The sequence below is a fragment of the Gossypium raimondii genome, chromosome 1 (assembly GCF_025698545.1).
Source record: "Gossypium raimondii isolate GPD5lz chromosome 1, ASM2569854v1, whole genome shotgun sequence".
Lineage (NCBI taxonomy): Eukaryota > Viridiplantae > Streptophyta > Magnoliopsida > Malvales > Malvaceae > Gossypium > Gossypium raimondii.
Window position 1 is genome coordinate 39,323,447 of NC_068565.1, and position 16,165 is coordinate 39,339,611.

The window sequence follows — 16,165 nt, forward strand, 5'->3', positions numbered from 1 at the left end:
AATCGCAACACCAAACCTTAATTCCCAACTTTTTCACAATTAGGTCCCCAAAATCAATTTCTATCAAAATTACTTAATAAAATCATCATATAACAAAATTAAAGCTTTAATTCCATGTTTATTCATCATAAAAATCCAGCACTTATCAATGGTAACTTTCAAAATCAGCCATGAAATCAAAAACTAATGAAATGATTAGTTGGACCTAATTGTAAAAGTATCAAAATCACAAAAATTAGAAGAAATAATCAAGAATTAAACTTACATGAGTTAAATATATGAAAAACCAGATTTTTTCAGACTTCCTACGGTGTTTTTGCTGATAAATTGTGAAGAGATCTCTAGATTTCACTTTTGTCTTTGTTTTATATATTTAATTTGTCAAGTTTCCAATTTTGCCCTTGTTTCTCCTTACTTTCTTGCTGATTTTTCTTTCCCAACCGTCCAGCCCATATACTTTGGGACTAATTGCCTTTTAAATCCCTTCTCATTAGTCACTTAAACTATTTAATCACGATTTAACAAATTTTACACTATTTTCAATTTAGTCCGTTTTAGTTAATTGACTATCCAAACGTTAAAATTTTCTAACGAAACTTTAATACCAACTCATTGACACTCTATAAATGTTTCTAAAAATATTTATGGCTCGATTTATGAGTTTGAGGTTTCGATACCTTATTTTTCGATTCTAATTATTTTAATATTTATTCCTAGTACACCATTCACTATTTCAAAAATTTTCCTAACTTCACATTTAACTTATACTCACTAAATTAATAATATTTTCTACTCATTTGTCAGATTTAGTGATCTCGAATCACCATTCCGACATCAGTGAAAATTCATGCTATTACACCTCAGATCTCTTTGACCGACTTGATAAGAGGGTTACGCCAGTTCCGGGAATTTTGGCAGAAACCTTCAGGTCACTGAATGCATGTTGAAGGACGGGTGAAGGCAGATTCATCGGATGTGTGCAGATTCTACTTGCATGGTTCCACAGTCATTTTTGGAAAATTGATAAGGTTTCGTATCGAGTCTTCTCTGAAAATTATTCGCCATTAAAAGAGATAGCTACTACGCCAAGGAGAGGTGACATCTCGAAAGAGAAATGGTTGGTCATTCTTCAGAATCTTCATGAGGATGACATCGAGTGGAGAGCCCCGTGGTTGCTTCCGGATGAGATCTTATACCGATGTGGTAATTTTGATTGGATCCCGTTACTTGGAATCTGGGGAGCTGTGGGTTATGCTCCATTGATGGTGCTAAGACAGTACAGGTCAAGGCAGTTTATACCTGCAACCCAAGGCTTAGCTGAGTTCGAATTCTCATATAAAGACAACGGCTATAAAAAGAAGATTCGAGAGATAACCAGTGCATGGGACCAAACTCGACGGATGAAGAGATTAGCCGTAGGCCCGATGATGACTCCTGAATATAATGAATGGTGGGTTAGAAGAATCAATGATAATATCCCAAGACCAGGTCAAGGAAACAGTCCATCGATAGAAGAACATTTGCGGGTTGTTACCTCTGAATTGGAAATTATCATGCAAGGTTTTGAGAAGAGGAATGCAGAGCTTGAACAAAAGATCGAGCAGTTAGAAGAAGAAAAGATGCACTTGGGATTAGATGTGGATGTTCAAAAGTTAGAGACTGAGAAATTAAGACAAGGTAAGAACAAAGCTGAGAAAGATCTGGACAGTTTGAAGACAGACTATAAGAAGTTGAGGTTATCAATAAGAACTGCTGGGTTAGGGAAAACTTCAGAACAATGGCGTCAAGAGATTTGGGAAGAAAAGATCAAGGCTGATGGATGGGAAAAGAAATTTCGAGAGGTTCAAACGTGAAATAGAGCTTTAGAGAAGAGTTTGTAAGATAACCAAAAGGAAAAATGTGAACTAAAAGGTTGAGTGGCTGAGTTAGAAAGATCTCTTCATCAGTACCAAATTCAAAATTCTGCGATGGAATTGAGAGCGAGCTTGAGCAAGATTGAAGAAATGAAAGAAAGAATAGGAGAGTTGGAATCGGCATTACGAAATTGTGAGATCCGGGCTGAGTACCTGGAAACCAACGAAAGTGGTCAGAGGGAGCAACTTCAACACCTTCAAAATCAAGTTGAAAACAGAGATCGTATCATAGGAGAAGCTGTGGTTCAAATTCAAGAGGTAGCTGATCACCTGCAGACTTTGGTGGCACAAGCCGATGCACTGAGCATAAAGTATGAGCTGGAATCAAGTCGGGGACAAGAATTAGCTTCGTTACTTACGAAAATTAAAGTTCTGAGCACTAGGGCAAAACCATATATGTAATCTATTTTATGTAAAGAATTTTGTTTTCTAGTAAAGTTTTCTAAATGAAATTGAATCAGAATCGACGCCTTTTTGCATTCATGCATTCACATTACATTGCATCATATGCATTAGAGTCCACCGAAAGACCCTAATCGGTTAAAATCATTGAAGCTAATCTGGAAACCGACAAAAGCTCACCAATTAAGGACCAATACGGTACTCGCTGGAAAACTAAAGAGATGAACCAAAGATTAGAGAAATTGGAGCAAATGCAAAATGATATGTAAGAACAGTTACAAGTACAAATGCAAGAGCGGCTAGATAAAATCCAAGAAGACATGATGGAAAAATTGATCAAAGCTCAAAAAGATGCGATGGCTGAATTGACCCATCTACTGACGAGAAGAGTAGACAAGGGAAAGGGCCTTATGGCCAATCCTAGAGAAGGTAAGGAGGATCCGTTGTATCCTCCAGGTTTTACTCCACCAAATGTACAAACTGAAATATACCCAAAAGGACCGTCTGTCACAATTAGGCCGTAACAATTACGAACTGGTGTCACAATCCCCAAGATTTTCCAGGGAAGATTTAGTTTAAACCCGGGAGGTAACCCAATTAGTCCTATTATTCCCGATTTTGATAAAACAGCTGAAGAAGTAAAGGCGAATGTAGAATTACCAAAACAGTGGGAAGATAGGTATAAATGGTTGAAGGAAAAATTCTAAGCCTTGGAAAACGCTGATAGTAGTCAAATAATTGACGCTAATGATCTAAGCTTAGTCCCAGACCTAGTACTTCCTCCCAAATTCAAAATGCCTGAATTTGAAAAATACAATGGCAGTAGCTGTCCCGAAGCCCATATCACCATGTTCTGTAGAAGGATGGCTGGCTACATTAACAATGATCAGCTACTAATACACTGCTTCCAAGACAGTTTGGTAGGGGCAGCGTCCAAATGGTACAATCAATTGAGCCGTACCAAGATTGGTTCATGGAGGGACCTAGCTCAAGCATTCATGTGGCAATATAGTCATGTGACAGATATGGTTCCTGATAGAATCACTTTGCAAAACATGGAAAAGAAGCCAAATGAAAGTTTTAGGCAGTATGCACAGAGGTGGAGGGAGGTTGCAGTCCAGGTTCAACCACCCCTCTTGGAGAAAGAGACGACAATGCTCTTCATTAACACCTTGAAAGCCCCGTTTATCACACACATGATAGGAAGTGCCACCAAAAGCTTCTCTGACGTAGTCATGAATGGTGAAATGATCGAAAATGCTATCATAAGCGGGAAGATTGACGCGAGAGAAAGTAACCGAAGGTCAGCTTCGAAGAAAATGGAGAATTAAGTGAACAACGCGAGTACATATAACAAAGGTTACTCAAAGTCAATTACGGTGAATCAACCGAGGAAGGTGGTAACCAACCAGTCAGGCTCACCAAGATAAGAATCCAGAACGAGGCAAAGCACTGAGAAGCTCCAGTTCACGCCAATCCCAATGTCGTATAAGGAGCTGTATCAGAGGTTATTCGATGCATATGTTGTTTCCCCTCATTATCTAAAACCCCTACAACCGCTGTACCCTAATTGGTACGATGCGAGCGCGCAGTGTGACTACCATGCGGGGACTATCGGGCATTCCATAGAAAATTGCATAGCCTTTAAGAAACTGGTTAAGAAACTGATCGGTATGGGTGTTGTCAAGTTGGATGATTCGCCTAATGCAGAAAACACATTGCCTAATCATAACGAGGTGAACATGATGAGTGGAAACATGGGGAGAAATGTTAAGACAGACGTTGTAGAGGTAAGAACCCCTTTGAGATGGGTCTGGAAGGAGATGGAAAAAAGGGGTTAATCATTGCAGATTCAGAAAAGAGTTATGAACAGAAAGGGAACTACTGTGAGTTCCACCATGAGATAGGACACGAGATACAGGAATGTACAGAATTCAAAACTTTGGTTCAAGGCATGATAGATAACAAAGAGACGGAGTTCTATGAAGAAGTTCAAGAGGAAGGAAACATGTGCACCTCGGAATTAACGGCGAGAGTTCCAAAAGCTAATTATCTTGTGGTCATCATTTTGCGACCTAAGAATAATGAAGTTAGAACGTGTATAACGCCGAAAATCATCATTCAGAAACCTGCAACCTTCCCTTGCAAAGATAGCAAGAAAGTCCCATGGAACTATGAATGCAACACAACTGTTCCAAGAAAGGAGACTTCGGCTGCTATGGTAGAAGGGGATCAAGGTATAGGCTTTCACACGCGTAGTGGGAAGCGCTACTACTTGATAAACCCCCGAGTAGAACCGACAAAAGAAGGAGCTTCGACAGAAAAGTAAAAGAGAGAAAAAGTAATCGTGCCTGAACCGTTGATCAATAAGCCAATAAAAGAAGAAGAAGTTAAGGAATTCTTAAAATTTCTGAAACACAGTGAGTACAGTGTTGTGGAACAACTGCATAAACAACCAGTGCGTATATCGGTGTTAGCTTTGCTCTTGAGTTCTGAGGCACATCGAAGTGCGTTGATGTAAGTATTGAATGAGACGTATGTAGCTAATGACATTTCTATCAATAAGTTGGATCGGTTGGTCAACAATATAAGTGCTGACAATTTTATCTTCTTCAATGATGATGAAATACCTTCTGGAGGTAAGGGCTCAACTAAAGTTTTGCACATTACCACCCGTTGTAAAGGGTACATGTTGTCGAGAGTTTTGATTGATAATGGGTCTGCATTGAATGTATTGCCCCTGCCCACCCTAGATAGACTACCTGTGGATAGCTCACATATGAAGACATGTCAGAATATAGTGAGGGCATTTGATGGAACTGAAAGAAGGGTTATGGGAAGAATTGAGATTCTGTTGATAATTGGCCCAACCACTTACGAGGTAGACTTCCTGGTAATGGATATCAAACCTTCCTACAACTGTTTGTTGGGAAGACCTTGGATACACTCGGTAGGGGCTGTGCTGTCATCACTTCATCAGAAGTTGAAATTAGTGTCAGAAGGTCCATTGGTGACGATAAGTGCTGAAGAAGATATCATCGCGACAGTAACTAACAATGCACCATATGTGGAGACCGATGATGAGGCACTAGGATGTTCTTTCCAGTCTTTAGAATTCATGAACGCAATGTTTATTATCAAGGGAGATAAAATCTCGGTACCAAGAATATCCAATACCACGAAGATGGGTTTGCAGTTGATGGTAGGAATGAGAGCCTTGCCAGGAAGAGGTTTGAGAAGGCATCTGCAAGGAAGAGTTGAGGCGCCAGTATTGAAGGACAAGTTTGATCGCTTTGGCCTTGGCTACAGAACAAATATGAAACAAAAGAAGAAGGAAATAGAAAAGAGGCAGGAGAGAAGAATGGCACGTTTGAGCGGAAAAGAAGTCAAGTGGGGGCCTATGACCTTTCCCCACATATTCGAGACTTTTGTATCGGGAGGGATTATTCATCCTCAGAGAAGGATACCGGTAAAAGAAAGCATTAATGAGATGCTGGAAAATGTTCACATCGACGCCATTCATGAGGACACAAATGAAGAAGGGACCTTATTGGATATCTGTCCCTATGAACCTGGGAGTGTTTTGAATAATTGGACTGCAGAAGAGATACCCGAAGTTTTTAGAGCCTTTTCAGAGTAATATTCAGAACACACTTGTTGTTTTTAGCCTAGAAACAATGAGAATTCCTTTGTGAAATAGGCTTATGTTCGAACATCATTATCTTAATGAAATTCATCTTTGCAGTTATTTGAAACAGATATTTCCTTTAAGATTCTTTCATTCTTTTATATGAGTAATTACTGCAGATTCTTTCATATTCTTCCAAATCATTCTTTCATCAATTTTATAATCATACCATACGAATAAATATACTTAAAATTTTCACATTCTTTGTATACTCCTTGGTACCTGTAACAGGTCTTCGGATATTAATGACATGAGTGGCTCTGCGATGGACCTAGAAAACCCTTTTGAACGAGACATGTGTTTAGATGGATCTCAAGACTTTGGAGACGACATAGATAGTAACTTATCTCCAGACCTGTTGAGGATGATAGAGCATGAGGAGAAACAGATCCTACCTTATAAGGAAGTGGTGGAGATTGTGACCTTCGAGGAAGGAAAAATAGTAAAGATGGGAACATGCATAACCGAAGAAACAAAGCAAGACTTCATCGAGTTACTTCAGGAGTTCAAGGATGTCTTCGTATGGTCATACCAAGATATGCCTGGTCTGAATACTGACATTGTAGTACAACGTCTCCCTATAAAAGATGATTGCAAGCCAGTGCAGCACAAGCTCAGGAGAATGAGGCCTGATGTTGTACTAAAGATAAAGGAAGAGGTGCAAAAACAGTTCGATGCTGGATTCCTACAAGTAGTCAAGTACTCAAAATGGGTGGCCAACATCGTACCTGTCCCTAAGAAAGATGGGAAGGTACGAATGTGTGTAGACTACAGGGATTTAAATAAGGCCAGCCCAGAAGATAATTTTCCCTTGCCTCACGTCGACACATTGGTGGACAACACGGCAAGATACTCATTATTTTCTTTTATGGACGGTTTCTCGAGATATAACCAAATTAAGATGCATCCTGAAGATATGACGAAGACCACATTCATAGCCCTATGGGGAACCTTCTGTTATAAGGTGATGCTGTTTGGTTTGAAAAATGCCGGAGCTACCTACCAGAGAGCCATAGTGACCCTTTTCCATGATATGATGCATAAAGAAGTAGAGGTCTATGTCAACGACATGATTGTAAAATCTCAGGCAGAGAAGGAACATGTGCAAGTCCTGAGAAAGCTATTTCTAAGGTTAAGAAAGTTCCAGCTCAAGCTTAACCCAGCCAAGTGTACCTTTGGGACTAGGTCCGGAAAGCTTCTAAGGTTTGTAGTCAGTGAAAAAGGGATTGAGATTGACCCAGACAAAGTCAAAGCAATACCAGAATTGCGTCTGTCGCATACTCAAAAGAAGGGTCGAGGTTTTCTAGGAAGACTAAATTATATTGCTCGGTTCATTTCACAACTAACTGAGAAATGCGATCCCATATTTCGTCTCGTAAAGAAGCATAACCCAGGTGTATGGGATGAAGAATGTCAGTAAGCTTTTGACAGAGTAAAGCAGTACCTTACCAGTACCCCAGTATTGTCAACACCTAACCCGAATAAACCACTGATCCTATATTTAACGGTGTTTGATAAGTCCATGGGATGCGTGTTAGGCCAACATGATGAGACGGGGAGGAAAGAGAAGGCGATATACTATCTTAGTAAGAAATTCACTGACTGCGAAATGAGGTATCCGCCTATTGAAAAATTATGTTGTGCCTTGATCTGGACGACGCGAAGATTGAGACAATACATGCTCTACCATACAACTTGGCTAATTTCAAGATTAGACCCCTTAAAATATATGATGGAGTCAACTGCATTGAATGAGAGGATGGCTAGATGGTAGATTTTACTCTCCGAGTTCGATATAGTCTATATAAGTCAGAAGGCTGTTAAAGGGAGTGCAATAGCAGACTTTTTAGCTAGTCGAGCTTTAGAAGACTATGAACCTCTGGATTTTCATCTCCCAAATGAAGACTTGATGTGCGTGGCAACTGTTGAACAAGGTTCTCAAGAAAATCATCCTTGGAAACTAAATTTCGATAGAGCTTCAAATGCCGTAGGAAATGGGATTGGGGCAGTCCCGATATCCCCAATCGGAGACCACTATCCTTTCACTAGTAAATTGGATTTTGATTGCACAAATAATATGGCCGAATATGAAGCATGCATCATGGGCATCCGTGGAGCTATAGAACGTAAAATTAAGACGTTAGAGGTATATGGGGACTTTGCGTTGGTAATATACCAACTCAATGGTGAATGGGAGACGATAGACCTCAAATTAGTCAGGTATCGAAAGTTGGTCCTCGAATTGACGGAAGAGTTTGATGACATTACTTTCCACTACCTCCCACGAGATGAGAACCAAATGCTGATGCATTAGCCACTTTAGCTTCTATGATCAAAGTGAACAAGCTAAAAGATATGAAACCTATTCGGATGAGCATTTATGAGACCCCGGCTCATTGCTATAATATCGAGGAAGAGAAAAAGGTTAGTCATCCTTGGTACCAAGACATATTATAATACGTGAAGAATCGCGAGTACCCTGAGCAGGCAACAGAGAATGATAGGAGGGCATTAAGAAGATTAGCCATAGACTATGTCCTAGATGGAGAGATTTTATACCAAAGAGGGAAGGATCAAGTACTACTGAGATGTGTGGATAATGTGGAAGCCAAGAAAATCCTAGAAGAAGTCCACGAGGGCATTTGTGGAACACATGCTAATGGATTTACAATGGCTAGATAGATTATGAGATTCAGCTATTACTGGTCCACCATAGAAGGAGATTGCATTGATTATGCCAAGAAGTGCCATAAATACCAAATCTATGCGGACAAAATACACCCACCTCCGTCACATCTTCACGTTATGGCTTCTCCATGGCCTTTCTCCATGTGGGGAATGGATATTATCAGGCCCATATCGCCAAAAGCTTCTAACGGGCATCGTTTCATCTTCGTGGTTATTGACTATTTCACTAAATAGGTAGAAGCTACTTCATATGCTAATGTCACAAAATCAGCAGTCAGTAAGTTCTTGAAAAAAGAGATCATATGTAGATATGGAATGCCTGAAAGAATCATATCTGACAATGCACTGAACTTGAACAATAGCACAATAGTGGAAGTCTGCAGTCAATTCAGGATTAGACACCACAACTCGTCACCGTATCGCCCGAAAATGAATGGTGCAGTGGAGGCAGCTAATAAAAATATCAAAAAGATTGTAGGGAAAATGACAGAGACTTACAAAGACTAGCATGAAAAGTTACCATTCGTTCTTCTTACCTATCGAACATCTATTAGGACGTCTACTGGAGCAACGCCTTTCTCTCTAGTTTACGGGATGGAGGCAGCATTACCCATTGAAGTTGAGATCCCCTCTCTTCGAGTTCTAGCTGAACTAAAGTTAGATGAGGCTGAATGGATCCAATCTCGATACGATCAATTGAAACTAATAGAAGGAAAAAGGCTAAAAGCCATTCACCATGGACAGATGTACTAGAAGCGAATAATGCGAGCCTATAACAAAAATGTTCGTCCCAGAGAATTTCATGAGGGGGACCTGGTGTTGAAAAAGATTCTTCCTCTTCAAAAAGACTTTAGGGGAAAATGGATGCCAATTTGGGAAGACCCTTATGTCGTAAAGAAGGCCTTTTTAGGAGGAGCTTTGATTTTGAGCGAGATGGATGGTAAAAGTCTGACCAATCCAGTAAACTCAGACTCAGTCAAGAAATACTTCGCATAAAAAGGAGAAAAGACCAAGGTGAAAACCCGCAAGGGGCGCTTTGAGTTCAAAAAAAAAAGATGAAAAATGAAAAAGAAAAATGGAGAGGCCAAGGTGAAAACCCGCAAAAGGTGCCTTGAGACCAAAGGGGATTTGAGTTGAAAACCCGAAAAGGGCGGCTCAAATTTTGGATCCGAATGGGGCACAAGGTGATCCGAGCAACTTGAATTTTGACCGAATTAAGGCATGTGATGATCTTGCTATACCTGAACCAACAGAAAGGGGTTAGAGTACTGTAGATCTCCTAGACACATGTCAACCTCAGAACGGTCTTCAGAAAGTTTGTGCAGAGAAGTTCAAACTGCGATATTTGAGACACCTAGTCTTCATACTATTTATTTTGAATTTGTTGTTCTTGGAACACTTCATTTCCAATAAATTCATTTGTTACTATTTTTGATAGTTTATTCATTTCAAGCTGTGTTCTCAAATCAATACCACTTTACCCATCTTTATATTCTTTTTGCAAGCATGTTGCATTAGAATAATGATTAATGGACTAATAAAATTTCACAAGGGAAGCTCCGTATGTTACTCCAGAAGTTTCTAAAAAAAAAGGAAACCTAAAACAGGACTATTGTTTAGAACGCACCAGGTTTAAAGGTTGAAATATCTAAGAAGGAAAAGTCTAAATTAAGACTATCCCTTTAGATCTTGTTGACCAAGCATTGATTGAACAAAGTGACAAGATGTCGTGTCGGTGATAAGACTTCGATGAGCAAGCAAGCAAGAATCACCAGGCAAAAAAAGGGGTTTCCTTAGAGAGGAGAAGCCTTTATTTGTGCATAAAGAGTTTCACCTTCTCTGTCCTTGAATTGAGATAGGAAAGGATTGAAAAAGCCAGACTTTCTACTCTTGAATTACAGTGAGAGAGTGATGGTACAAATTTTACGTCCCAGGGGATTATACTTGGAGGTTTATAGTGGGGGCAATCTGACTAAGTGTTTCTTCAGACAAGCCAGCTGAGCAAGAAGATGTTGTAGCACGTCAGTGATAGAGCCTCAAAATTGGAGTAATGGTGACCTAAGTGATAAAGAAGGGTCACTCTCAAAGAAAAAAACATTTTGCATTCATATAAACATCATCCATACATACCTAGTTAGGAGCATTTGATTCATTTTGATCATGCCATCCTAATCTTAGGCATATTTAGGTTCATTATACAGGTCATGTTCCCCAGAGAACAGATCGGTGAAATCACAATGTCCTATCTCCCTGACCAGCTGTGGAATAGGTTGAAGATTGTAAGTCCTATCTCCCTGACCAGCAGTGGAATAGGTTGAAGATTGTAAGCCCTATCTCCCTGACCAGTAGTGGAATAGGTGGAAGATTGTAAATCCTAGCTCCCTGACCAGCAGTGAAATAGGTGGAAGATTGTAAATCCTAGCTCCCTGACCAGCAGTGGAATAGGCGAAAGATTGTAAAACCTAGCTCCCTGAACAGCAGTGGAATAGGCGAAAGATTGTAAGTCCTAACTCCCTGACTAGCAGTGGAATAGATGGAAGACTGTAGATCCTATCTCCCTGGACAGCAGTAGAATAGGTCAAAAATTACAGATCTTATCTCCCTAAGCAGTAGTGGAGAAGAGCGAAGACCTCAGCCTTGTCTTCGTGAGCAGCAGTGGAGTAGGTTGAAAATAACAGATCTTGTCTTCCTGTACTGGCAGCGAAGTAGATCGAAGACTCTAATCCTATCTTCCCTAAGCAGCAGTGGAGTGGATTAAAACCACAGATCCTATCTTCCTGACGTTGCAGTAGAGTGAATTGAAGAATCAAGTCCTATATCTCTGAAGATGCAGTAGGGTGGAATGAAGCTACTTAAAGAAGAGAGCACCAATGTTTAGCACGACTGGGCAAAATTGTCCTTTTTTTAGTCTTTGCTTCATTCTCGTTACACGACAATGAGCAAAGAGAGGCAGCTGTAAGGCCCAATATTTGCCCGGCCCGTAATAAAAATAAAATCAAAACAAATAAAAAACAAATCACAGTCCAAATACATGGGCCCAATGTGGCCCAACCTGTTTTAACCTAAACTACCCAAACACTAGCCTAGCCCAAACACTAATCCAGCTCAACCTAGCTCAAAACATTCCCAAACGCTGAAACCCTAGTCTGCTTCAGCGGCCGCTGCTGCCCCAACCACGCATGCCTCCGTACGGCCACCTCTGTCCATGCCACGTACGCCCAGCTGGCCTTCGTACACTGGTACCTGCAACAAACACAAGCAAACGACACAGCACAGAGAGAGATTTTTGTATTTTTATTTTTATTTTTTTTCTTTTTTGCAGTTTCGGCTTTAAAATCTGAGAGAAAGCTTATGTATTTTTTTTGGAGAGAGACATTGAATACAAAAAATAGCAAGGGAATATCAATAGAAAAAAAATCGAAAAAGTAAAAAGACTAAGTTTTTGAAGATGATTCCCTTTTTTTTCAAAGTTTTTTTCCCCCTCTTTCTATCGTTCTATTCTTGTTTCTTTTTTGATATATTCAAAATAAAAAGAAAAGAAGAGGACGAAGCCCTGTTCACTCCGTTCAAATTAGAGCCGGAGGGGGTTTCGTATTTCAGAGGCGATAGAGGGGAAAGATTTAGCTTTTAGATTTGTTTAAAGTGGCTAGGGGACTAATGATTTAGGGGTTTTTTTGTGGCATTTATACTATTGAAACGGCACCGTTTGGGCCTTGCTTCAATGGCACCAAAACGGTGCCGTATAGAGCTATACCCGATGACCCGGTCCAACTGCGGCAAGATCCGCGTGTTTGGTGTGGGGAGGGGTAATTGCGTGCCGAGTCCTTCTCATTTTGTGTTGTATTTCAATTCGGTCTTTTGAATTTCTTTAATTTTGAGCAATACAATTTGTCATTGATTTCATCTGGGCCCAGATTAGATGCTGCGTTTTGGAGGGGCGGGGATTATTTCCCGCTTGGTCCCCCAAGTAATCCGCGCATTACATTCGGCCCATTTACTTTATTTTATTTTCATTTGGTTCTTTTAATTCTGTTTTTCATTTAATTTAATCCCTTTTGTATTTTTTATCAATTAATTTAGTAATAATATCATTATTATTTATTAATTCTAGTATCATTCGTATTATCATTAAACTTGTCATTTCATATACGTTACTTATTTAGATTAATGTATGTATATTATTTGGTATATTACACATATATTTTTATTTACTTCGAAATTCATTTTAATATTATAATTTCACATAGTATTTCTTTTTATCTTCCTTTACATCTATTTCAAATTCGGTCTTTTGAATTTCTTTAATTTTGAGCAATACAGTTTGTCATTGATTTCATCTGGGCCCAGATTAGATGCTGCGTTTTGGAGGGGCGGGGATTATTTCCCGCTTGGTCCCCCAAGTAATCCGTGCATTACATTCGGCCCCTTTACTTTATTTTATTTTCATTTGGTTCTTTTAATTCTGTTTTTAATTTAATTTAATCCCTTTTGTATTTTTATCAATTAATTTAGTAATAATATCATTATTATTTATTAATTCTAGTATCATTCGTATTATCATTAAACTTTTCATTTCATATACGTTATTTATTTAGATTAATGTATGTATATTATTTGGTATATTACACATATATTTTTATTTACTTCAGAATTCATTTTAATATTATAATTTCACATAGCATTTCTTTTTATCTTCCTTTAAATCTATTTCAAATTGTATGTATATATACATTGTTTGTGATAAAATTTTGTGCATGTGATTTATTAGAAATTTTCAATTTCCGCCTTTGTATGCTATTCATTTTTAGTTTATTTCAAAGATTGTTTATATTAATTTATTTGATATTCCTTTTAATTCTTTAGCTTTTAGTATTAATATCTACCAACATATAATATGAGATTCTTACCATTGTTATATTGTATTGTTCATTTATATTTATTGATTGTTTGACATTCATTAGTATACGTTTTAGTTTATGAATCATCATCTCGCATTGTACATCATTATTCAATCTTTTTTATTTCATTCAAAAGAATTACGTTTAATATCATTTAAGTATCAAAACCAATTCATCCAAGACTTTCAAAATAACGCAACCCTCGAAATTTGGAATCCTCGAGAGAATGGAGCCGTAATGTATTGGGTTCCAACTTTCCTCATTGAATCTAAATAATCGAAAATTTTCTTTAATCAAAACACATAAACCAAAAACTCATTTTCGGGAATTCGATACGTCGTGTCCTAATGTATTGGATGTGACATGTCGTCTTCTCGAAATGAAGATTTAAAAAAAAAGTAACAAGGGCTATATTCAATGCTAGGAATTTTGAGAAATTGTGCCCTAACGTATTGGGTTTCAATTTTTCATCTGACTTAAACCAATTGAATATCCCTTTTTAATTTCACCGCAAGAGTTCTGAAAATCAATAGACTAGCTTATTCTCGAGGACTAAAAATGTCGTGTCCTAATGTATTGGGTGTGACATTTTATCACTCTGAGACGAGAAGGTCTTTAGCATTCTTCTCGATTTATCCAATCATCTTTTATAAAATTAACATTAATAAAAAGGAAGGATCATATTTTAAAATCTTTTCAAATTCTCGACACTAAGACATTAAACAATCAATTCGGTACATTAAACAATCAATTCAGTACCAATTTTGGGCGTTACGAGGGTGCTAACCCTTCCTCGTGCATAACCGACTACCGAACCTATTTTCTCAAAATTCGTAGACCTAAAATCGTTTTCAAGGTGATCTGATCACGCCTCTTTAAAAGATCGGTGGCGACTCCAATTTTCATTTTTAAGTCAACAACAACTAGCTTTTTTGTTTTCAAAAAAGTGGTTTCTACAGGTTTCACAAATTCAAAGCAACATTACATGCCAATATCATCCACCTATACATGCCATTATAACCACGACCAAAGCATCAAAATCTACCTATAAAATCAATGGATAGTGTGATAGATCTCCAACTAGCTTCCAATCCGGTCGAGCTTTCGATAATCTGTAAAGTAAGAGAAAGGTAACCCTATAAGCAATGAATGCTTAGTAAGCTCGTATAAACTTTAAACATAACATTCCATTTTAATAATGAACTTTATAGGGTAATTATAAACCTAAACCAATTCCACAAAGTTTTATCAAACTTTATAACCATCAACTCATAAATAAGTAAGTTCACCAATATCACATATATTTTTCATTCCTAACATAATAGGATTTGTAAAACATATTACTCAATCATTAACCTTTTCATAATATTATGAACCACTCCATTTACTTTCTTACCATTCCATTTACTTACTTTCCATTTAATTTACCTAGCATAAACTTAATTAACAACATCAATTCACTAATTACTATATATTTGCTCATGAACTAAGTAAATTCATCCATAGCATACGTAAGTTTCTCACATGTAAATACATCATTCAACTCATGAATCCCTTTTTCATCATTTTACATCTCAACTCTGAACTTACCATTTCGTTACCTTTTCTTACCTATTTCATTTGCATAATACAAGACATAAGCATAAACATCACCCACATGATAAACCATTTTATTAGAAAAATACATACTTTGATTCATACCACCCTTTCATGAACATAAGCATATTTCCATTTGGACACTTACTATTTCAATGCATAACTTTAAAAGTAAACATAATACAATCCAACCAATAGCTTGGCACAAGCCTAAGCATCATCAACAACACGTGTTAGTGCATCAATTCATAATTCACTTGAATTAACATAAGATAAGTCATTAAACATGAATAATCTTACTTAAAATCATCAATTTCATGAACATGGACATACCTTTATTTAACATTTTCTTTTCATTCTTTTTTCATGGTTTTCATGATATAAATCATTTGAATACTCAAATGAATAGCAAATTCATCAAATTCATTAAACAAATTACCTTACCGAAATTTTAATTAGAAGAATGACTTACAGATAAGAGTACATCATCAGATCAACCAAAACACACCAGATGCTCATAAGAGCTAGTCCGACCAAAACACACCAGAAAAAAGCTCATAGGAGCTAATCCAACCGAAACACACCAGACAGAAGCTCATAAGAGCTAATCCAATCGAAACACACCAGGCAGAGAGTATAACACGAGAGTTGGCAACAAATACTGAACCTTGATTTACTCGGGTAATATGCAAATATCTCTCTCCAATATCATCTCCATTCCAAACCCCTGTAACACACCAAATCATGATTGTACTCTATCTCACGTTCAATCCAAACTGAGCATCAAATTCAATAACATATCTCAAATTGCCATTCATTATCAACAATTAAATATATATATATATATGTTGTTCCATGTTAATCTATTCAACAATTCATATTTATATTAAATTCTAAACCATACGAACTTACCTGGCTAAATTGCAGAAATGTCAAAATATAGGGGCATTTTGGTAATTTTTCATTCTCCTCGATTTTCC

General features: G+C 37.7%; 1 protein-coding gene across 1 annotated transcript; it reads left to right on the top strand.

Moving 5' to 3' along the window:
- The first annotated feature begins 5,004 nt into the window (after positions 1 to 5,004).
- On the top strand, positions 5,005 to 8,317 carry LOC105787011 (uncharacterized). The gene is made up of 4 exons (XM_012613477.1): positions 5,005 to 5,951; positions 6,235 to 7,415; positions 7,542 to 7,617; positions 7,813 to 8,317. The coding sequence occupies exons 1-4, from the start codon at positions 5,005 to 5,007 to the stop codon at positions 8,315 to 8,317; spliced, it is 2,709 nt and encodes a 902-aa protein (XP_012468931.1).
- The last annotated feature ends 7,848 nt before the right edge of the window (positions 8,318 to 16,165 follow it).